The sequence below is a fragment of the Schistocerca serialis genome, chromosome 4 (assembly GCF_023864345.2).
Source record: "Schistocerca serialis cubense isolate TAMUIC-IGC-003099 chromosome 4, iqSchSeri2.2, whole genome shotgun sequence".
NCBI classification, from domain to species: Eukaryota; Metazoa; Arthropoda; class Insecta; order Orthoptera; family Acrididae; genus Schistocerca; species Schistocerca serialis.
The window spans coordinates 19,525,459-19,548,938 of NC_064641.1; the positions used below are offsets into that span (position 1 = coordinate 19,525,459).

The 23,480-nt window shown below is 42.5% G+C and overlaps 1 protein-coding gene across 1 annotated transcript in view; it reads left to right on the plus strand.

Moving 5' to 3' along the window:
• Nucleotides 1-6,253: 6,253 nt before the first annotated feature.
• Nucleotides 6,254-23,480, plus strand: part of LOC126473678 (solute carrier family 22 member 7-like) — a 98,504-nt gene continuing 81,277 nt past the window's right edge. Inside the window, exons 1-2 of the mRNA XM_050100913.1 lie at nucleotides 6,254-6,295; nucleotides 17,521-17,780. Coding sequence (XP_049956870.1) covers nucleotides 6,254-6,295; nucleotides 17,521-17,780 — 302 coding nt within the window. The remainder of the gene's footprint in view (nucleotides 6,296-17,520; nucleotides 17,781-23,480) is intronic.

Consider the following 23,480-nt stretch of genomic DNA (forward strand, 5'->3'; position numbering starts at 1 on the left):
CATTTTTTTAGTAATTTACTGTCATGTTTTTGTTGCTACTCATTATTAGCACCATTACTAGCACACTCTGTTTTTATTCCGTTAACCTTACTTTCAGTACACTTGTGCACAGACAATTCTAGCTCTCTTTAGCACGTTTCTTTTCAGAATGAGATTTTCACTCTGCAGCGGAGTGTGCGCTGATATGAAACTTCCTGGCAGGTTAAAACTGTGTGCCGGACCGAGACTCGAACTCGGGACATTAGCCTTTCGCAGGCAAGTGCTGTAACATCTGAGCTACGTTGGCAGGAGAGCTTTTGTGGAGTTTGGAAGGCAGGAGACGAGGTAATGGCAGATGTAAAGCTGTGAGGATGGGGTGTTGGTCGTGCTTGGGTAGCTCAGATGGTAGAGTACTTGCCCGTGAAAGGCAAAGGTCCCGAGTTCGAGTCTCGGTCCGGCACACAGTTTTAGTCTGCCAGGAAGTTTCAAGTTTCTTTTCCTGTCACCAGTCGGCTATTTAACGACTACTGCAAAGTCTGCTGGCCTTGGCCTCGAAACCACCTCTCCCCCCCTCCCCCCCCCCCCCTCTACTGGTTTCGCTTCCGGGAACCCACAGTCCCATCAGCACGCTTTCCTTTCTTTGTTCCCTCGCCAGCGCCGACTCTAAGTTACTAAAGTACTGCAGCGGCATCCTCGTACGCTGTGAAGCTGAACGTACTAAGCTCCACATTGTACACGCAAATGGCCAGTCTCTGATAGCTCATCTCGGCGATTTCTGTCCTATACTTAAAGACACATACACCCATGTAATACTTATGCTGAGACCTGGCTCAAACCAAGTAACCCCCCCCCCCCCCCCCCAAGTTTGGCAAATCTGGATGGCAACATCTTTCTAACACATGACACATGTAATACACGAGGGGGTGGGTTAGGGGTGTGCATAAGGTCTGACTTACCACCTACTGTGCTTCACACATCCAACAATAATGAAGATAAACAAGTCAACTATACGTCCATATAAGCTGGTGCTAAAAGGTTAAAAACGCTTTTCTTGGATTATTCGGTAAGTTTATACTGTTCATCTTTTCCACTATTTCGTACATACACTACTGGCCATTAAAATTGCTACTCCAAGAAGAAATGCAGATGATAAACGGGTATTCATTGCACAAATATATTATACTAAAACTGACATGTGCTTACCTTTTCACGCAGTTTGGGTGCATAGATCCTGAGAAATCAATACCCAGAACAACCACCTCTGGCCGTAATAACGGCCTTGATACTACTGGGCATTGAGTCAAACAGAGCTTGGATAGCGTATGCAGGTACAGCTGCCCATGCAGCTTCAACACGATACCACAGTTCATCAAGAGTAGTGACTGGCGTATTGTGACGAGTCAGTTGCTCGGCCACCATTGGCTAAAAGTTTTCAATTGGTGAGAGATCTGGAGAATGTGCTGGCCAGGGCAACAGTCGAACATTTTCTGTATCCAGAAAGGCCCGTACAGGACCCGCAACATGTGGTCGTGCACTATCCTGCTGAAATGTAGGGTTTCGCAGGGATCGAATGAAGGGTAGAGCTACGGGTCGGAACACGTCTGAAATGTAACGTCTACTGTTCAAAGTGCCGTCAATGCGATCAAGAGGTGACCGAGACGTGTAAGCAATGGCACCCCGTACCATCGCGCCGGGTGATACGCCAGTATGGCGATGACGAATACACGCTTCCAATGTGCGTTCACCGCGATGTCGCCAAACACGGATGCGACCATCAATGATGCTGTAAACAGAACCTGGATTCATCCGAAAAAATGACGTTTTGCCATTCGTGCACCCAGGTTCGTCGTTGAGTACACCATCGCAGGCGCTCCTGTCTGTGATGCAGTGTCAAGGGTAACCGCAGCCGTGATCTCCGAGCTGATAGTCCATGCTGCTACAAACGTCGTCGAACTGTACGTGTAGATGGTTGTTGTTGACTCAGGGATCGAGACGTGGCTGCACGATCCGTTACAGCCATGCGGATAAGATGCCTGTCATCTCGACTGCTAGTGATACGAGGCCGTTGGGATCCAGCACGGCGTTCCGTATTACCGTCCTGAACCCTGCGATTCCATATTCTGCTAACAGTCATTGGATCACGACCAACGCGACCAGCAATGTCGAGATACGATAAACCGCAATCGCGATAGGCTACAATCCGACCGTTATCAAAGTCGGAAACGTGATGGTACGCATTTCTCCTCGTTACACGAGGCATCACAACAACGTTTCACCAGGCAACGCCGGTCAACTGCTGTATGTGTATGAGAAATCGGTTGGAAACTTTCCTGATGTCAGCATGTCGTAGGTGTCGCCACCGGCGTCAACCTTGTGTGAATGCTGTGAAAAGTTAATCATTTGCATATCACAGCATCTTCTTCCTGTCGGTTAAATTTCGCGTCTGTAGCCCGTCTTCTTCGTGGTGTAGTAATTTTAATGGCCAGTAGTGTATGTTTGAGGTCTCGGTATGTAGCCGGTTGTGGTTTTTTCTGGGAAATTCTATCGAGTGCATCACGAAAATTATGTCATCAGCAGACATGGTAGGTGTAAATATTTGAGAGGTACGAATTACTCAGTTTGCGAATTTCGTTGCAAATACATCTAGGAGAATGTGACTACTTTTGGTATGATGTGTAGGAGCGAGCTGAAGTAGCGACATGTATAAAGAAGGAAGCATCCATTTAAATTTCACACTGGAAGGACTATTATACATGGTGTTTCCGTAAGAACGTGCAAAAATCTTAGAGGACATAGAGGATGCTCCACTGAGCAATTTGATGTGGGAAATCTGGGGTCGGAGAAGCCAGCTTAAGGAAATAATAGGAACAAAATCACATTATCGTGCACTTTTTTATTTACATTAGTTACAGTTAACTGCATATTTTATCATTGACACAATGAATGTACCACTGGTACAGCACAAAATGTGCTGAAACTGACGGACACCAACCTCAGTGCAAGCATGACATCGGTGAACAAGATTCTCACATACCCTGACAAATATGCCTGGTGTGTTTAGAATCACCCGGCGTGATGGTATTGGGTGCCATTGGTTACACATCTCGGTCACCTCTTGTTCGCACTGACGGCACTTTGAACAGTGGACGTTACATTTCAGACGTGTTCCGACCCGTGGCTCTATCCTTCATTCGATCCCTGCGAAGCCCTACATTTCAGCAGGATAATGCACGACCGCATGTTGCAGGTCCTGTACGGACCTTTCTGCATACAGGAAATGTTCGACTGCTGCCCTGGCCAGCACATTCTCCAGATCTCTCACCAACTGAAAACGTCTGGTCAATGGTGGCCGAGCAACTGGCTCGTCACAATACGCCAGTCACTACTCCTGATGAACTGTGGTATCGTGTTGAATCCTGCATGGGCAGCTGTACCTGTACACGCCATCCAAGCTCTGTTTGACTCAATGCCCAGGCGTATCGAGGCCGTTATTACGGCCAGAGGTGATTGTTCTGGGTACTGATTTCTCAGGATCTATGCACCCAAATTGCGTGAAAATGTAATCACATGTCAGTTTTAGTATAGTATATTTGTGCAATGAATACCCATTTATCATCTACATTTCTTCTTCGTGTAGTAATTTTAATGGCCAGTAGTGTACTTGAAGTAATTATCAGAAAATTTGAAAATAACGCCACAGGAAATTCTGTCCCTAGCACCAGTTTAGATCGCTTTCATTCAGTTGCTGTCCAGTCTCTGCGGTCACTGACGAGCAGAACACGTGCCGTTTTATGTGCCTCTGTGAGCACTGCCCTCTTGCGAGGTAACGGATCCAGTGTTCATTGCATGCTGTTCCGTTCACAGTGCTCGCTCGTGGACTGGTTATGACGGACCTGCATTCACCGACAGCAGCATTTCATGTTGGAATTCAAGCCCGTTGTCACTGACACGCTTCCTCGGGTGCCTGTCGGTTAGGATCTTTCTGCCACTATTGTTCCTACCTTGTGTTACACGGCTGCCAATAGTACACCATTTCTTGGAGACACATAGGACAGTCGCCGTAAATGCGTAAACAAGTCGGGCAATTTATTCATTGTGTGGTCACGTGCACGTCCGAACGCGGTAGCTTTTTCCTTTCAGTGTGTCACGTTCCGACTTCGAGCCATTTTGTGCCCCAGTTTGCAGGCAGCCGACTGTAACACATACACACCACTTTACTGCCGCGGCTTATGCCAGCGGCGGAAAGTCGCGTAACCTCCCGGTAACAGTTCGTATTTCTGCAGTTTTCTTTCGCCGGCAAGAGATACGGAGATGTCTTGTTCGATAATAAACGTCTGTTTTATCGTGTACAGCGCATTGCAGACCACCTCCACCTCAAAGAAAAGAAATCGCCAGCGCATTTAACGCGAATAGTGTAAGACTGATTCGAGGATCATTCCGTGAACGTTGCTTGCGTGGCTTCTGAGGACGTCTGACCCTGGTATTAATCCTATTCGTCGCGCCACTGCGTAAGGTTTGCCCGCTTCGGTATCAGTTCTGGCCAATCAAAGAGAGTTGTGGGTGATGGATCTGTGGTGATGAATCAAGATGGCTGCTCTACGCCTTCTTCGTCTCTTGGAATCTGTGTGTCGATGGGTCACTACCGCCATCGTTAGGTACAGGAGTGTTACGTGCAACTAGGTAGGTGCCAAACATTATCTTTCTTATTTGTTTCTCTCTTTAAGCGTAGTCAAATTGTTCTCACCATAAACTTTTTTGGAAAGTAGTGTCGAATCGGTGGAAAATATTAAGTAACTTTCCTGAAAAGGATATTTGGTTTTGAGAACTCTATTCAACGATTCTACTTTTAGACCATTTTCAATATGAAATTCTTCCAGTTCTTCGCAGATTAATGTATGAGGTTCAACGTTAATTGTATAAGCTTTATATATAATTTACCTACATAGTAAATACTAAATATCCTTTTCCAAAAACTTTCTCCTCGTGCAATGTCTCCTTAAGATTTCTCATCATAAACATTTTTTGGATGGGAGTGTCGAATCGGTGGAAAATATTAAGTAACATTTCTGGAAAGGATATTTGGTTTTGAGAACTCTATTCAACGATTCTTCTTTTGGATCATTTTTCAATATGAAATTCTTCCCGTTTCTCGCAGATTAATGTATGAGGTTCAACGTTAATCGTATAAGCTTTATATGTAATTTATCTACATATGAAATACTGAATATCCTTTTCCAAAAGCTTTCTTCTCGTCTAATGTGTCCTTGAGATATCTTATTCAATGACTGAGAAATACTGACTGTTCGGTTGCCCTGTACTGACTTTTGAACCGTGTGGTGAAACAAAACTTTTATCTCGGTGAAATTCTAAATTTGAAATAATGAAAGCGAATCTAATTAAATCCCAAAAGAAAATGCTGAATTTTAAATGACGAAAGTGAATCTAGTTAAATCCCAAAAGAAACTAATTGTGTGCTCAGTGAAAACTATGAAACTGTAACTAATACTAAAGTACGTTATGAAAGTTACGTAACATGAAGTGCAATGTCTGACTTGAAATAACCGCAAAATAAAATACTGCTCAGCTCGGAAGAAAATATCTGTTTAAGATTACCTTCTCTGTCCACTGTAAGTTAAACTGCTAACTTAGCACAACACCTGAAAATTCTGGCAACGTACCGTTTGCTCACAACAATGCAAAGTGAGGTCTGTCCTGAACGAAAAGTAGCTTACCTTTTGCTCAACACGCTATTTTATGTCTGGTGTACTGATGTTCTCGAAAGCCAACTGAAATCAGCAAATGGAGCAACTAAAGAAAAATAAGCTACAGTATTGAATTTGTATTGTGTTAAGAAAGAATCCTGATCATGTTCTACACTCTGTCATCTGTTTATGTTCTTCGGGAACGGGACATGGTGGGCTGTCCAAGAAGTCTGGTTCTTCTCGGGTGCTCACAGGCATCTGTGGTTATAGCATAAGAAACCTCAAAATGAAAACATTTGTGTTCATAAATTATCGTCCTCTTGACTTGTCAGGTAGTTATATACGTCTCATCTTCGTCCATTTGTTACTCATACACGCATTAGACATGAATTTTATCACTTGTGTTATTTCCTCACAAATGCAAACAAGAAAATGGTTTCCTACTCCAGTTGACGTCAGCAGATACCCAGTATGACAGCAGTTGCTGTGATACGGGGCTCCAGTCTCCTGCGTCACAAACTGTCCCAGTGAGCGAACGAGCTGTCCTCTTGAACGGAAGTCTTTGTGCAGGGATGGAGAAAGACATCGGCAGCGGCGAACTGCAAGCACTAGAGGTACTGTGAAACTTCTGCCCAATTACAAAACAACAAACGCACCCTGCATTATATATTTACACAGTTATACACGACGAGGCATTTGAAACTGTTTTGGTATTATTTGAAAAACTACAAATCAGATTAAAAAAGAAAAATTGTTCGTCTCGAAGAGGGACCTCCAATGACACCAAACTCCACCCCCCTGCCCCACCCCCAAGGGGCGGGAGAGGGAGGGGGCCTACTTTCTATTGAGGATTCGGATTCTCTCGGAAAAATGCGTAACTTCTGCAGTAATTTTTTTCCAGTGCGTTATAGATAGCGCTGTAATCGACAAAAATCAAATTGCGTTAAAAACTGTTTAAGAATGTTAATATTTCTACATCCACGTGATTACTCTGCTATTCACAATAAAGTGCCTGGCAGAGGGTTCAATGAACCACCTTCATGCTGTCTCTCTACCGTTCCACTCTCGAACGGCACGCGGGAAAAACGAGCGCTTACATTATTCCGTGCGAGCCCTGATTTCTCTTATTTTATCGTGCTGATCATTTCTCCCTATGTAGGTGGGTGCCAACAGAATGTTTTCGCAATCACAGGAGAAAACTGGTGATTGAAATATCATGAGAGGAACCCGTCGCAACGAAAAACGCCTGACTTTCCGTCTATTACTACGAACTGTGACCTTTCTGAAAGGAAATCACGAATCCAGTCGCACAACTGAGGCGATAATCCGCAGGCACGCAGTTTGATTAGAAGACGCTTGTGAGGAACGGTGTCGAAAGCCTTCTGGAAATCTAAAAATATGGAATCAATTTGACATCCCCTGTCGATAGCACTTATTACTTCATGAGTATAGAGAGCTAGTTGTGTTTGCAAGAACGATATTTTCTGAATCCGTCCTGACTATATGTCAATAAATCGTTTTCTTCGCGGTACTTCATAATGTTCGAATACAGTATATGTTCTAAAACCCTACTGCAAATCGACGTTAGTGATATAGGCCTGTAGTTCCCTTTTTGGGTATTGGTGTGACTTGAGCAATTTTCCAGTCTTTAGGTACGTACCTTTCTGTGAGCGAGTGGTTGTATGTAATTGCTAAATATGGAGCTATTTTATCAGCATACTCTGAGAGGAACCTGACTGGTATACAATCTGGCCTTGCCTTTATTAAGTGGTTTCAGCTGCTTTGTTACACCGAGGATATCTACTTCTATGTTTCTCATCTTGGCAGTTGTTCTTGATTGGAATTCAGGAATATTTACTTCGTCTTCTTTGGTGAAGGAGTTCCGGAAAACCGTGTTTAATAACTCTGCTTAAGTGGCACTGTCATCAGTGACTTCACCCTTGTTATCGCACAGTGAAGGTATTGATTGTGTCTTGCCTCTGGTATGCTTTATGTATGACCAGGCTGTCGTTCTAAAATCTTCAATAAGAAACCGGTTTTATAGCAAAAAAGACTCCGGAATGCAATTGCTTTGTCCACCTTTTTGGTGTAATTTCTTTCACATTTATGACGCTCAGTTTGCTTTATCCAATGGGGATTCTTTACTTGCCAACAACGAGTATTAAACCGATTAAATTGACTGCGATTCGTAAAAGTTGATTCATGAGAGAAAATTATCTGTGAATTAAATCCTCATAGGCTGCTAGTTGTTGTCGTATCCAACTGCAAATGTTCAAGCGGTTTTAAAAGTCTTCCTCATGTAATTCTTTATGTCAACGATGTTGTTGTTGTGGTCTTCAGTCCTGAGACTGGTTTGATGCAGCTCTCCATGCTACTCTATCCTGTGCAAGCTTCTTCATCTCCCAGTACCTACTGCAACCTACATCCTTCTGAATCTGCTTAGTGTATTCATCTCTTGGTCTCCCTCTACGATTTTTACCCTCCATGCTGCCCTCCAGTACTAAATTGGTGATCCCTTGATGCCTCAGAACATGTCCTACCAACCGGTCCCTTCTTCTAGTCAAGTTGTGCCACAAACTCCTCTTCTCCCAATTTTATTCAATACCTCCTCATTAGTTATGTGATCTACCAATCTAATCTTCAGCATTCTTCTGTAGCACCACATTTCTAAAGCTTCTATTCACTTCTTGTCTAAACTATTTATCGTCCACGTTTCACTTCCATACATGGCTACACTCCATACAAATACTTTCAGAACGATAAGTGATGTGAATGGAATTTGCATACATACAATATGTGCAGAACACTTCTCTGCGAAATATTTGTCGAGAGCTAAAGTGTTTTTTACAAATTATGGAGAGCAGCAATCAGTCGTCCAAACTATGCGCATCCCTCATGTTAAATTCTAATTCTGTTTCGGATTGGCCGTGTTTTGCGTGGCAAGTTAAATCTCTGTTTTTGGATGATACACGGCACAGTATTATATTTTTATTTAGTCCATTCTTGAGTCCATACTTTGGTAAGGTGCAACTCATCTCTCCCAGCGACCTTTCTATTTTAGGTGGTAGTCGTCCAGAGCAAAATCAGTTGGGTTTGCGTCACCAGTATCTTCATGGATTGGTAGATCTTTATTATTCCAGATCTTTTTGTACTCGTTCGTGAGAGCATTTATGCGTCGTAGTTGACGGGATGGAATGTGGTTTCGTACTGGTAGACAAAATGGTTCAAATTGCTCTGAGCACTATGGGACTTAACTTCTGAGGTCATCAGTCCCCTAGACTTAGAACTATTTAAACCTAACTAACCTAAGGACATCACACACAGCCATGCCCGAGGCAGGATTCGAACCTGCGACGGTAGCGGTCGCGCGGTTGCAGACTGTAGCGCCTAGAACCGCTCGGCCACCCCGGCCAGCGTACTGGTAGACATTCCGTAGGCGTTGACTGATGGCAATAGCAATCATTCTCACGGCGTTATTTAGCTGGACGTCTGTTTCTTATGCATATGGACTACTTAGCCAAACTGGAGCACAATAATCGTCGCTTGAGAAAACTGGACTCAGAGCAGAGAAACATAGGGTGGAAGCCGATGCTCTCCAGGTTGTGACACACATCTTTGGGATAAAGCTGTTTCTCGTTTTCTATATTTTGGGTATTTTTGATAGATGATCTCCAAAAAAGAACGGTCTATCTGTGGTTACCCCAAGGTGCTTAGGGGTTGTATTGCAAGTGTAGTGTTTTCAAATTGAATGTTGCGTTTTCTTCTGGTGAGTTTATTAATTAGGTGAAAGCAGGAATCCTCTGTTTTGGTGAGGTTAGATTGGAGTCACCATTTGGGAAAGTTCTTTCACAGAACAACTAGATCTCCGTTAGAACTGCTTTTGACTGTTAGTTGTAGCTACACCTTGTTGCAAGTATTTAGTCGTTGGCGTTATCAAACTTCCTTGATTTTGTTTTTGGCATGTCTGCTTTGTACGAACTGAAGAGAAATGGAGCAAGAGCTGATGCGTATGGTAAATCTCTTTTGATTTACTTGGAGATCTGATGTTGTACACCAAGACTACTTGTAACACTCGGTCGTTGAGCATATTGTTGATTAGTCGAGATGTTGGTTTGCAAGGAATTACTCGAAGAAGCTTGTATATCACTTCTCTTCGGACTTTATTATTGCCCATCGAAAGGTGAATGAATGAAGCTGCGGTTTTAAGTTTACTTTGAAATCCTGGCTCGTTGGTGGTGTAGAGTAACAGAATTCGATTTATGCAACTTCGTTTTGGCCGGATGCCTGCTTGTTCAAGCGGGACTGTCTCAAGTAATCTAGTACTGGGTCTATTATCGATTAGTCGTTCAAGTTGCTTGCAGGTCAGACTTAGCAGGGCTATTGTTCGATAACTCTTAGGGTAATCAGCTGATTTGCCAGGTTTTAGGTACTATTGAGGTTATCTTCGAGCATTTAAATTCTTGCGGTATGTTATAAAATCAAAGCATAGAAAGCAAAGGACCACAGAGCAGTAAGTTGATGCAGTCTTTCTCCAGTATAGTTAGTGATGCACCTATCGCTTATGGCTCTGAGCACTATGGGACTCAACTTCTGAGGTCATTAGTCCCCTAGAACTTAGAACTACTTAAACCTAACTAACCTAAGGACATCACACACATCCATGCCCGAGGCAGGATTCGAACCTGCGACCGTAGCGGTCTCGCGGTTCCAAACTGCAGCGCCCAGAACCGCGCGGCCAATTCGGCCGGTACCTATCGCTTATGTGTGGGTTTATGTTTTTGTTGAGATCCCCATTGTACTGTAATGGTTTTTAAATGCTCATTGTTGCGCTTTTGTTGATGTTTTTGCAGCCCACTTAAAATCAGTTCACATCATATCTTTGTGTACGCTAAGGCTGACAGATTTACTGCATATTGTTCGTCAAGTAATACGCCATCAGCGCATACTACCACTTGCGGCGTGACGGGGTCGGTTGTCTGCGTTTTTGTTATCGCTATCGTCCAGTCCACCTACCTCGACCATATTCTTGCCCATGTCCCTTCACTCTGTAGCAGCATACAGGTGTTGGGCAGTGTAAAGCAGCGCTGATGAAACCACCACCTAATACCTGCCACACAGAGGCCTCGTAAGCCTTGTTGAAAGTCAGTTCCTGCAAGTTCAGGATATAAAAAATCGGGCGTTCGGGATCTTCAGTCTACTTGCAGAAATGCGTTTGAAATTAGATTAACTCTGCATTTTATTCATACTGAAACACATGAAATGGCTATCAAGTCTGTATTTAATATGGTAAAACGTTATCATTCATAGTTCACTGTCTGTATAATATATAATATTCACTAGAAAAGCAGCCATAATTTTAGTAAGTACGACCCGACTAATTATCACCTTCTACCAGTCCCAGACCCACAACTACCGCGAGTTAAACATTCGGTCGTTTCAGTGGTCTTCTTTGTAAGAGTTGCTCGCCAAAATATTCCGTGCACAGCACGAAACACGCCACGCGGAGATGTTACTACGACCAGAAAGCTCTCGCGCTCATATCTCTCAAACTATTTAATTTAGAAACACCAAACCTTCATCGAATTGTTCGTAACTCCAGTCGCTTCGGTCACGATATGTTCGAACCGAAATTAGCTCACTATTTCCTCATATTACAGAGTATTTTTATGGAGCGATCTGACATCGTGTTATCCATAGACCGTCTAGGAAGCGACTCTCTCTCGAGGTACTCTCCTCTCTGCACACTCCTCTTTTCGCGTGGGAACGGCGTAATTCTGATCGGCTGTTGATCTAAATGACCAATCAGAACGTTCCTTCCAGATCATTATCGCGGCAAATCTTGCCTTATCCAATCACTAATTCGATAGTAATTAATGTCAGCAAAACTTCAAATTCTTGTATTTTGTTTAGTCAAAATAAACGAACTGCGAAATATTCTTCAAATTGATAAATAAACTTATTAGGCCTCTAGCTTCCAATCTGGTTACTTTTATACAAAAGCAAGAGCACACCGACATACACCACCTGAATCGTGGTTCCAACATAACTTTCCCACGGTTCGTTACTACAGGGTTTCTTGTAAAATGAAATATTAAATTGTAATGTATGTCCCACATACAGCCTCTCAATCATTCTCACGCATTCACACGGAAAAATATAATAAAATAATAACTTTGACCGATTTTGGTATTACGTAATGCATATTGACTAAAGTTTAAACAAATCCTAATTAATTGATTTTTATGCACTGCTAACTTTGGAATGGCTTCAAATCTGTTATTGTTCCTAACTTGGTTTTAAAAAACAAGTGTCGGCTTGAGGACTTTTAGGTGATTCAGAACTATAATAAATAATAACTATAATGATAGTTATAAATAATAACTATAATAAATAAAAATCTGAAATTTTGACAGCATCATTCCATTAATAACAAAGGGCTGTGTACCAAATTTGAACAAAATCGGATAATAACTAATATGGATTACTTACATTCGTGGAGGGTAAGAACCTTCATATCGACTGAATGTTATGCTATGCAGTTCTCACGGCAAGCAGTGTCAGCTGTGCTGTGAGCAAAGCGAAAAAAAAAAAAAAAAACATGCTGCTTCCACCGTACTAGAAGGCTGCGTGCCTTACTGCAACGAATGTCATCTCGTAGAAACTTGCTGCGTTACGCACTATTGCATTTTTTGGAGTTGTCCTTATGAACGGTGACTGTGCATTGTCCGACAGACACCCACGGAAGTTGTAACCTCCCCCTCACTTATCGACCTTAATGACAGTGAAAAATTAAACCGCATGTACCTAACGGAAATCTGGGAAAAGCAATCGTCACTGAAGTTAATCTGTCGGTAAAGAGGTAGGAAAGTGTTACATCTAAATGAAAGGAAAAATGCAAATGAAATTGGTGGAAATTAATTTTGAAAAAGGGTAAAGTCAATAAAGAAAGTAAATGTGCGGTCGTTACGTTAACAATTAACTGGCGTTAATTAGATATTTGGGATTTGGGGAAAATTACGGTCGCCAGTCCTATGGACAACTACTATAATAACTGAAAAAGAAAGGTTAATGCACATATAATTAGCACTAAAGCCATGGCGACTGAAGGTTGACACGTGTTGTGTGAAAACGAATGTTTGTCAGAAGTATTCAAACTCAGTATTGGCCTCCTACTACCTATTCACATATAACGTAGCACAATCGCTATATTTGTAACCACTTTCATTTTGTCAACAGATGTCCCCTTCCCAGGCTGGTTGATTTAGCACTATTAACCAAAAAGAATCGCTACAGTGTTCACTTGAAGAAGAAGCAGCGGAGAAAAATAGCAGTTCCACACTTAGACAGGTACATTATATTGTGATCTGTCTCTGCATTGTGAGCCTAGGAACATGTGGAACGACAGATGCGTACAACTGGAAGCTCAAAGTGGGGAAAGATGCATCAAGGCAGGCAATGATGACGGAGCCCGCTGTTAATGGTTGCTGTGTATCTGAGGAAGGGATGGACAGTTCGCTAGTCGAAGCGGAAAACGCTGAGATCACTGATCTGAGTAATAGGTCCAGTTGTAAAGTTCTATAAGCCAAATGTTCTGTGCCCTTGTGCGTTGATCTTAATAAAATGAGTTCTCTCTTTGAGACGCTATTGCAGCAATACGTTTTATAAACCAGTATCATGTGGGAAGAGAGGCATTGCCCAAACCGACTGCTGTTTCAACAAATAAAGCTATTGATTCATCAGCTATCGACAACCTCAAAAAAATTACATTATTCCAGTGAAAAAATCCATAGTTACTTGCAGATCGTGGTATGTCAGACAGATTCGAATATTAAAAACATGGAAACATACTGTCGTCTTTGCATGCTATCATTTTGTAACATCTAGTTTTGATGTTTCAAATCGTTCACGAAATACGATGGATGTTACGAATATTTTATTCTGTCTTTATCATTTGCTTGTGCAAGTAGTTTTCACTGTACTACCTATAAACCATTTTCTCGAGACTATAGATAGATATAGATCCTCTACCAAATTTAAAGAATTATTCAATATCTTAGCTACATTTTGCTAGGAACGATGTGTGATCACTGTGCACCAAAACCAAACTCATAGCGAGTAGCTCAATTTTATAGGCAATTCATCATGAAGCAGTATGGAGCCGTCACCAGCTTGCACAGTGTCTTATTAACAACTTGGTCCATGGCTTCTTGTGGTCGGTGGCACTCTCGAAACCTACCAACTCAAATCTGGACTCATCTGACCAGACCATGGTTTTCCAGTCGTCCAGGGTCCAACCGATATTTCGCCGCACTGTGCCAACAGATACATTCGTCCTACGTACCACATTCACTTCTGCGGTACTTTCACGGCTTGTTTCTTTGTCTGTTAGCACTGACGATGCTACGCAAACGCCACTGCTCTGGATCGTTAAGTTAAGGCCGCCGGCCACTGCATTGTACATGGTGAGAGATGATCCACAGACATACAAAAAACAGGGCAAACGCATTGCAAATGCGGAATATGTGGGTGGAGGCGACTAGATGCAGTCGAGTACAGTGCTATATACTACGCGTCCCGATCCCAAATATGGTGAATTTGCGCTAGGTGTTGGCAGCTGTACTGCGAGGGTCACTCCAAAAGAAATGCACACTATTTTTTAAAAAAATCCATATTTTATTCTACATGTCTGAAAGTTTTACAGTGTGTAGATACATCCTTTAGGCTGGTGCGAGTGTAGGCATACCTTAACTTTTCGGACACTGTACAGATATAAAAGATAACTGCACTGTTTGTGTAAAATGTGTATATATTGCAATGTAATGTTACTTTGGCTTATGTTGTGGCATGACCAGAGAAAATGAGTGTGTGTCCTATCGTGAGGGATGTAGAGGCAGCACATTGATAACTGTGAGGGTATGAGATAGATTTTTAAGAGGTAAATTATGTGCGCTATAGATGGTTCAAATGGCTCTGAGCACTATGGGACTTAACTTCTAAGGTCATCAGTCCCCTAGAACTTAGAACTACTTAAACCTAATGAACCTAAGGACATCACACACATCCATGCCCGAGGCAGGATTCGAACCTGCGCTATAGATACTCAGATTCATTCCAGAACCACAGCCATCAAGAGGATACATTACCTGTTCATCGATTGGTGTCAGACTGCAGCAGCAATCGTAATATTTAATTGTAGTTACACCAGTAAATGTATTCCTGGTTCCCAATATTCTTGTGAATCTTGTATTTGATGATCTGTAGACAACTTTTGTGGCATTTAACTGCCTGTGCAATATGGCGATGTGTACAAAATAGTTTTTTTTGCCGCTGAAAGTCTCGTCTGCAGAAAACAATGGAGAACGGTGCTCCCACATCGGCAGCAGCAGCAGTTTGGCGGCTGAATTCAGTGACGGATGGGCTGTCCCATTAGGGTTGATAGGAAGAACGTACCCTGTCCTATTCTGAGAAGCATTGCAACATCTCTCTCGGCACTGGACTCACAGTGCAGCTGTGTGTCATTGCACCAGCAACGGTGCCTAGGTGGACATGTGTTTCGACAGGTATTTCTTGGGTCTCATGTATGAAAGAGATGCTGCTGCCTCGTGCTTGTGGGACCTGAATGGACATCGGTGAGTGGCTTGGCAGTTGATGGCCGTGTCATCACTTTGCAGGACTGCCGGTGCACCCTGACCTCATAATCGGGCATTGGGTGGCAGGAAGTGTTTTTCATTAGCCATCTTTTGTTTAAACTATATTCCATCGAATTTACCGACCAATAGGATTCCATGAATTAAAAAAAAAAACTACCCCATACATGAGAAGAATATCGATTTTATTAATTTGCATAAATTTTATATATCAACATGGTGTTAGCAGTGCAATAGTTAGAGAGAGGGTGTGTGTGAGTGGGTCGCATGGAGCACAACAGCAGGTTAATTGCAAAACACTACATTAATTTGAATAAGTTTTATGTACAATGCAGTACAATAGTTTAAAGGGGTGGGTGACAAAGAAGAATCCGCCAGAGATGACGTTCAAAAGGATGTTAAATTCGAAAAACGTACCAGAAAATGATGGGAGAACATAATTAATTGCTTAATTTGGTATCAAAGGTGGTCCAATAGTTTAAGGAAATGAGGGTGACATAGAAAACCACTTAACAGAACTATAGGTTAAGTGCCGACAAAGGGCCGAACTTTAGGTTAAAACACCCAGTCTACAGTGCTGAACATTAGGTTATGCAACATGTTTGCCCCATGTAATCACTTCTTACAAGACCTACACGGTACCAAACATCAGAGAATGATGAGCAGGAGGAATCCAACCCCCACAAACTTAATGTTTTTATACCCTTGAATTTCCTGTTATGAGATCCTTCCTCTCCACCAATTTCCATATATTCCATACACAGCAATCGATTTCTGGACAAATTCTTGCGCTAAATAAATTAACTGTATTCCATACACCGCCATAAATAATTAAATAATATTCCATACATTTTCTAAAGTGTTTAAACAATATTCCACACACTGGAACCGAATTCCCTCCAAATGACCGATCAATTGAGTCTCTTTTCCTGCCAATTTCTGGGAGGGATGTTGGGAGGGGAGGGGGCTTACCAGAGGGGGGAAAGTTTATTAATTGATTAGTTTAATTAAGTAGTCAATCAAATTGATAAGAGTGAGACGGGCTATCGAATAACTCAGACCTGAAAGTGTGCCTGTAGCAGCGAGGGGTGAGGTTTCCTGAGTGGGGATGGGAGTTAGAGGGGGCAGGTGCACAATAGGTTAAGTGTCTGTCAATCAAAAGGAAGGATCCTCCTAGTAGAACAATAGGTTAAGGACCTGTCAATCAAAGGAGAACAATAGGTTTGCCCCTGAGTGCATACCTGCCTCTGAGGTAGGCAACCTGCACTAACGAAATGCGCTGATGGCTGCTTTGCTCTACTACTCAAATGTACTGTTCACTAACGAGGCTTCATTTCAGTATGCTAAAACTTATTCCAGCATTGAGAGACTATTGTAAATGGTGAAGGAGAATTTATTATTGATGACTGAAGTCTCCGTTATGTGTATCTGTTGTGTTCATTAAACTTACAGAATAATGCTATGAACTTATGTATCAACTTAATGACTGTGTCCATGAGGGCCAGAGATGGACCAATGTGTTATTGACTTTTTCTATTTGTGAAGCTCATTCTCTTGAATTAAGCATCCAGTTTCTCTGAAATTCTCACGACCTGTTTGCTTGCAGTCTGCACATGTACACCATACCTACAAATTTCTGTCCCATTTGGATAATTTCTCTGTGGTGCGTCATTTCTTTATTTTCTTTTCTTTTTTTGGTCTTAGAGTGTATTGCTGCACAGTCGTTGTTAATCTCGAAATAGTAACGACATAATGCTGAACTCACATACCATGAATACTGGATGTACTAGTAATATCTCAAACAAATACAGACACAAGTGAATTGCATGCGCATAGGAACTGAATTCAACAACGAAGAACTGTAAGAGAAAACAGCAATGAAATGGACTGAGCGATTATACACAAACATAAAAACTAATTGAAATATTGTCGAAATAAATTTGGGTCAATGAGACTGCTAATTTTTGCTGTTGTGGTAACTGAAAACAGGACCAGATAACTCTACAGACAGAAAAAAATATTGCCCACAAGCTCTACCAGCAGACTATGGCTCTCGCTGCCTGATGCTGCAGGTAAATAAGTTTTGTAGGCACAAACAAAAAATAAATGTCTGCCTGTCTTGCTGGGGACTCATTACCGTTCCCTGCCAGTGATGGCGATAGTAACACCGCTGTTTCGTTGTTCATTTTCAGGAGAAGGCTGGAATCCCAGAATGCAATACAAAAACAAAGGCTTCTCCAGCATTCGAGGAGGTCCTGGACGCCATTGGGTCCCGGGGGAAGTTCCAGACGAGGCTGAACATCGTCTTCGTTTGCTTTGCCTCATGCTTCGACCTGATGAGCGTCAACATGTTCTACCTGGCTATGCAGACTCCTGATCACTGGTGCTACGTCCCTGGCAGGGAGCTTTCCAACCTTTCAGTTGAGCAGTGGAAGAACCTCACCATACCGAGGTTTGTAGTGGGAAATACTTTAGCTTTCATCGATCGAATGTTCCGTCGGTTCTTGGTAGAATCTTTATTTTATGGATGAAAACACAATACTTATGTAATATTCTATAGTATTTATTATTTATTTCACAAATCGGTTTTTCCCTTTTATGCAATCATCAGGTACAAAGGTAGCTGGTGCAGTGAAGTTTTATTGGATATTTATACTGTTGAATTTATTTTCTTCTATGAACAACTGTTGTAGTTTGTATATAGCTAATGTGTAACATGTTTTACCTTGGTTAAATAGTCATACATCGCCTTTACACTCAAATAATCCCTGAAGTTTTATTCCTAAACCTAACTCCGGAAATGGAGATAATCTGTAGATGAACTAGTTTAAAGGATTTGATTCAACAAAATTTCACTGTATCACATACTTGTAACTTTGTACCTGATGATCACGTAACAGCCAAAAAGGGTTTGAGAAATAATTAATGAATGTTGTAGGATCTTACACCACCGTTGTGTATACTGTCATTCATATTTTGGATTTCATCTATTACAGTTGCCTATTAATTCCATGGAAGGTGAAACACAGTAAGTACAGCTTATTATAGGTGTGTGTACCGCATAAAATGATAAAAGATGGCACAGACCGATCCTGGTTTAAATTATCATTCGGAATATGTAGCGTAAACAGAAAACGTTGAACTTACAATATTAAAAAGTAATATACTGATGGCGCAGCTTGCTTACTTGAAACACGGGATATGTGCAAAGGGTGCAACTACTTTCAGAGTCAGATCTTGGAGAAAAATCTCTCAGGAAATCCAGAGAAGTTACGGTTCAATGACACACTGTAAAAGGAAGAATGGTGGGGTATTTCCAAAAACCACAGATCTGTATCAAGGCGATATATTCCTTCCCTTTCAAAATTTCGCTCAGTGATTTGTATTCTTCGCAGATGAACTTGAAATGCGTCTATACTGACGTGAAACCGGTAGCTGCGAATAAAGCACTTTTCATACTGCTATGCGGCTTCTGGAAACACCTCATCGTTCTTGACTTTTTAATTGTTATAATTTTTTTGATAATTCGAATGGTTATTGAATGTTGAGTGTTGTTATTGTTAGTCACAAATTCCTATTAGCTTTTATACCGAATACGCTGTGTAAAGTGCTCCTTTTTAAAGCTTATCTTTACCAAGAATCTCTCAGTAAGAAAACAGCTGCGCAGAATCTATATCTCCATTCATACTCTGCAAACCACTGTGAAGCGCACGGTTGTACAACATGTTAAGATGTTTTCGTTTTCCATTCACGGGAAAGTGATTGCTTTGTTGTTTCTGTGCTCGCTGTAACTAGTCTTCTTTTGTCTTCGAAGTACAACATACATAGGAGGTATGGTACATTCCTTGGTTTGTCGGTTAATAATAGTTCTTGGAACTTAGTAAATAGGATGTAGAGGTATAGTTGGCTTTTATCTTGAAGCATTTTGTAAGTGGCCTGTGATGGGGTTGGGGGTGGGTTGCGTGCGAGGGTTGGTGGAGTTAAACAAACACAGACAATCCCTCATACGACTATACACCACGTTACGTAGCACATGCACATGGCCACAATATTCTATGACTGAGCGCCTAGACCTCACGTACCTATCTCCTGTCTGCGCTTGTTCTCTTTTTGTTCCAACCACCAGCTAAAGATTGATCTGAATTGTTTATTTACTAATTAGCTGCGGGTTGGGGGAGCATACACGCGGCTAGAACCACAAACATCTGGTAAAGACTCACATTTGTTCCACCAGTGCAACGTGGGCTGCACTGATCACACAAATGGTGCAAATAAGTGCGTGCATGACATCTGGCATTTTTCGGAGAGTAATTTCTCGGGTTCTGTTGGTCACAGAGACAAGGGGTCAAGTGTTCTGGATAACCTTAGACCTAGAGACCATTTGTATACTTTCGGAATAACGGGCATGCTGTCGCTTCTTGTTTTTCTTTCCGGTTTGGCCATTTGAGGACAACGTTAATTCGCGTCAGTTTCTTTTCGTCTGGGCTTTCTCATTGTCCAATATTCTTTCATTCTCGTGCTTTGCAACCTTCTTCGCTCTTCTGACTTTGCTGTGGGTCTAGTTCCGTCTTCGAAACCTGTGAAAGCCTAGATTTTTTATTTAAAAATTACTCTTTTGTATTACCTGTTTTCTGTATTCCTATTTCTTCTAGACGCCTTTGCACTTCTTGGACCCAGTGTACTTCGGTTCTCTTGTCCACAAGAAACAGTATTATTTGCTGTGTTAACCTCCCATCGTCCATTCTGAGGATGTGTCCAAAGATCAGACTCCTCCTTTCGCTGCTGATGTCCAAGATTCTCTCTACCCTGGTGTATAGTTCTTGGTTCTCTCGTCTTCTAAATTGACTACCTTGTGTTCTTCGAGGTCGCACTGTCCTCCTGAGAATTTTTCGTTCCACGCGTTCTAGTCTATTACGTACCCCTGTTCTTACTAGGTTAAGAATTTCTGCTGCATGTAAGACTATTCTACAGTACAGAGTCAAAATTTAAACAATACACATTTCCTCTAGCATTATACATTAGGTGTGGTCTAGGGTGGACCTTAAGAGGCTTAGAAAGCACCATTTGTTCATGGGCAGTTCCTGAGAAAACCTAAAAGAAAAAAAAAATGATTTTTGGGTGTCAAAAGCACCAATTGTGGCGATATCGACTTCCATAATTTCTATTAACGGCAAATAGTCGAAATTTTTATCATATATTTTTAAGATGATGCTATTCAGGAACCTTGCAGTTCTCTTCAGTATCACAACCATTAGCAAGATCCAGAGATTCAAAGTTACCGTACTTGCGCTTGTAAAATATGGAGGTAATATCTCTTGTGAGGCATAAATGTAGCTTTAACTCACGTAGTTAACATATGGAAAAACTCTAGGGTCACCACAAGGGTTCTGAGGTCACAAAACAATATTTATAGCCAGCATTTTTTCGCCAACAAAACTTTGTGATGCCTTGTCTCAGGAAAAACAACACTTCACACCTGTACAAATACGCGCAAAGTGTTACTGCAATGACAAAAATTGGCTGAAAAGAAAACCCGGAAACATTGCAAGTAAAATATTTCTAATAATATTTTTTCTATTTTAAGATATCATGAGTCAGACATTTCAGTGTCAATCAAACTATTTTGTGTTAAACTTATATTATGCTTTCTCATTGTCTGTATGTGTCAAAGAATCTAAATTTGTCGAATTACACACATCAAAAAACGTTTTGCATCACCTCGGTTCCAAGAGTTCCACAACCCGTACAGAAAATTGGAATAGAGATCAACATAAACATCATGTCCGCCCTTTTTATTGTACTACCATACAGCGAGACCTTCAGGGGTGGTGGTCCAGATTGCTGTACACACAGATACCTCTAATACCCAGTAGCACGCCCTCTTACATTGATGCATGCCTGTATTCGTCGTGGCATACTATCCACAAGTTCATCAAGGCACTGTTGGTCCAGATTGTCCCAGTCTTCAACGGCGATGCGGTGTAGATCCCTCAGAGTGGTTGGTGAATCACGTCGTCCATAAACAGCCGTTTTCAATCTATCCCAGGCATGTCCGATAGGGTTCATGTCTGGAGAACACGCTGGCTACTCTAGTAGAGCGATGTCGTTTTCCTAAAGGAAGTCATTCACAAGATGTGCACGATGGGGGCACGAATTGTCGTCCATAAAGACGAATGCCTCGCCAATATGCTGCCAATATGGTTGCACTATCGGTCGGAGGATGGCATTCACGTATCGTACAGCCGTTACGGCGCCTTCCATGACCACCAGCGGCGTACGTCGGGCGCACATAATGCCACCCGAAATCAGCAGGGAACCTCCACCATGCTGCTCTCGCTGGACGGTGTGCCTAAGGCGTTCAGCCTCCAAACACGTCTCCGACGATCGACTGGTTGAAGGATATGTAACACTTATCGGTGAAGAGAACGTGCTGCCAATCCTAAGCGGTCCATTCGGCAGGCTGTGGGGCCCACCTGTACCGCGCTGCATGGTGTCGTGATTGCAAAGATGGACCTCGCCATGGACGTCGGGAGTGAAGTTACGCATCATGCAGCCTATTGTGCACAGTTTGAGTCGTAACACGACGTCCTGTGGCTGCACGAAAAGCATTATTGAACATGGTGGCATTGCTCTAAGGGTTCCTCTGAGCCATATTTCGTAGGTAGCTGTCATCCACTGCAGTAGTATCCCTTGGGCGACCTGAGCGAGGCATGTCATCGACAGTTCCTGTTTCTGTGTATTTCCTCCATGTTCGAACAACATCGCTTTGGTTCACTCCGAGATGTCTGGACACTTCCATTGTTGAGAGCCCTTCCTGGCAGAAAGTAGCAATGCGGACGCGATCGAACCGTGGTATTGACCGTCTAGGCATGGTTGAACTACAGACAACACGAGCCGTGTACCTCCTTCCTTGTGGAATGACTGGAACTGATCGGTTGTCGGACTCCCTCCGTCTAATAGGCGCTGCTCATGCGTGGTTGTTTATATCTTTGGGTGGGTTCTGTGGCATCTCTGAACAGTCAAACGGACTGTGTCTGTGATACAATATCCACAGTCAACGTCTATCCTTAGGAGTTCTGGGAACTGGGGTGATGCAAAACTTTTTTTGATGTGTGTATGTCAATGAACTGTCAAAGGTTCAGTGTAGAAATGGTTTTATATAAGCAGCATACCTTGCTGTAGGAGGGAAAATAAGGGTGCTAGCGGAGAAACACTCCTGTCGGAGCACAAACGAGGCGGCTATGTTCCTCTTTAAAAAAACTTTGACAGAAGATGTGGGGTAGCAGCCCCTCAACTCTCATACCACCTTCCTCATCAAAAATTTTGGCATGCTGACATATTCGCACTTTTTTGTGCTGAAACAGAGTAGCAGGCAAGCAGCGACGGTGGAAGAGAGACGAGACAGTGTCGGTGAGAGAGAAAGAGAGAGGAGCCAGTGACGGTGGGAAAGAGAAAGTGGTAGTGTAAGAGAAAGAGAGGTGCATGAAGACAATAACAGTTCCATCAAAAGAGAGAGGAGAGAGGCAGTGTGAGTAAAAACAGGAAGTGAGTGGATGGAGATAGAAGCAGTGGGAGAAGAAGAGAAAGGAGACATTGGAAATGAAAAATACAGATGAGCGGAGACCATGCAGTGGCCTGGGGATCTGAACACTCTCAGACCAGCGGACTTTAACACGTAGGTATGGACCGAAATTTTAAGGTTTCGTTGGACCCCTGAAATTATTGAGGGGCCGGAGTATGGCGGGGACAGTGGCAGTGAGAAAGAAAGAAAAATGGATACAGTGTAACTGATGATGATGATGATGATGATGATGATTTTTGGTTTGTGGGGCACTCGACTGCGCGGTTATCAGCGCCTGTACAAATTCCCAATCTTTACTCAGTCCAGTCTCGCCACTTGTATGAATGATGATGAAATGATGAGGACAACACAAACACGCACTCCCCAGGCGAAGAAGATCCCCAATCCGGGCGGTAATCGAAACCGGGACCCCGTGATCTAGCAGTGCTAGCCACTAGACCGCGAGCTGCGGACAGTGTAACTGAGTGAGGAGACAGTGGCAGCAGGGTATACTGTAAACCAATGGCTGAAAAGGGAGACAATGTGAGAGACGTATGTAGACTGTGGCAGTGAGAGGGAGATGCTAAGTAT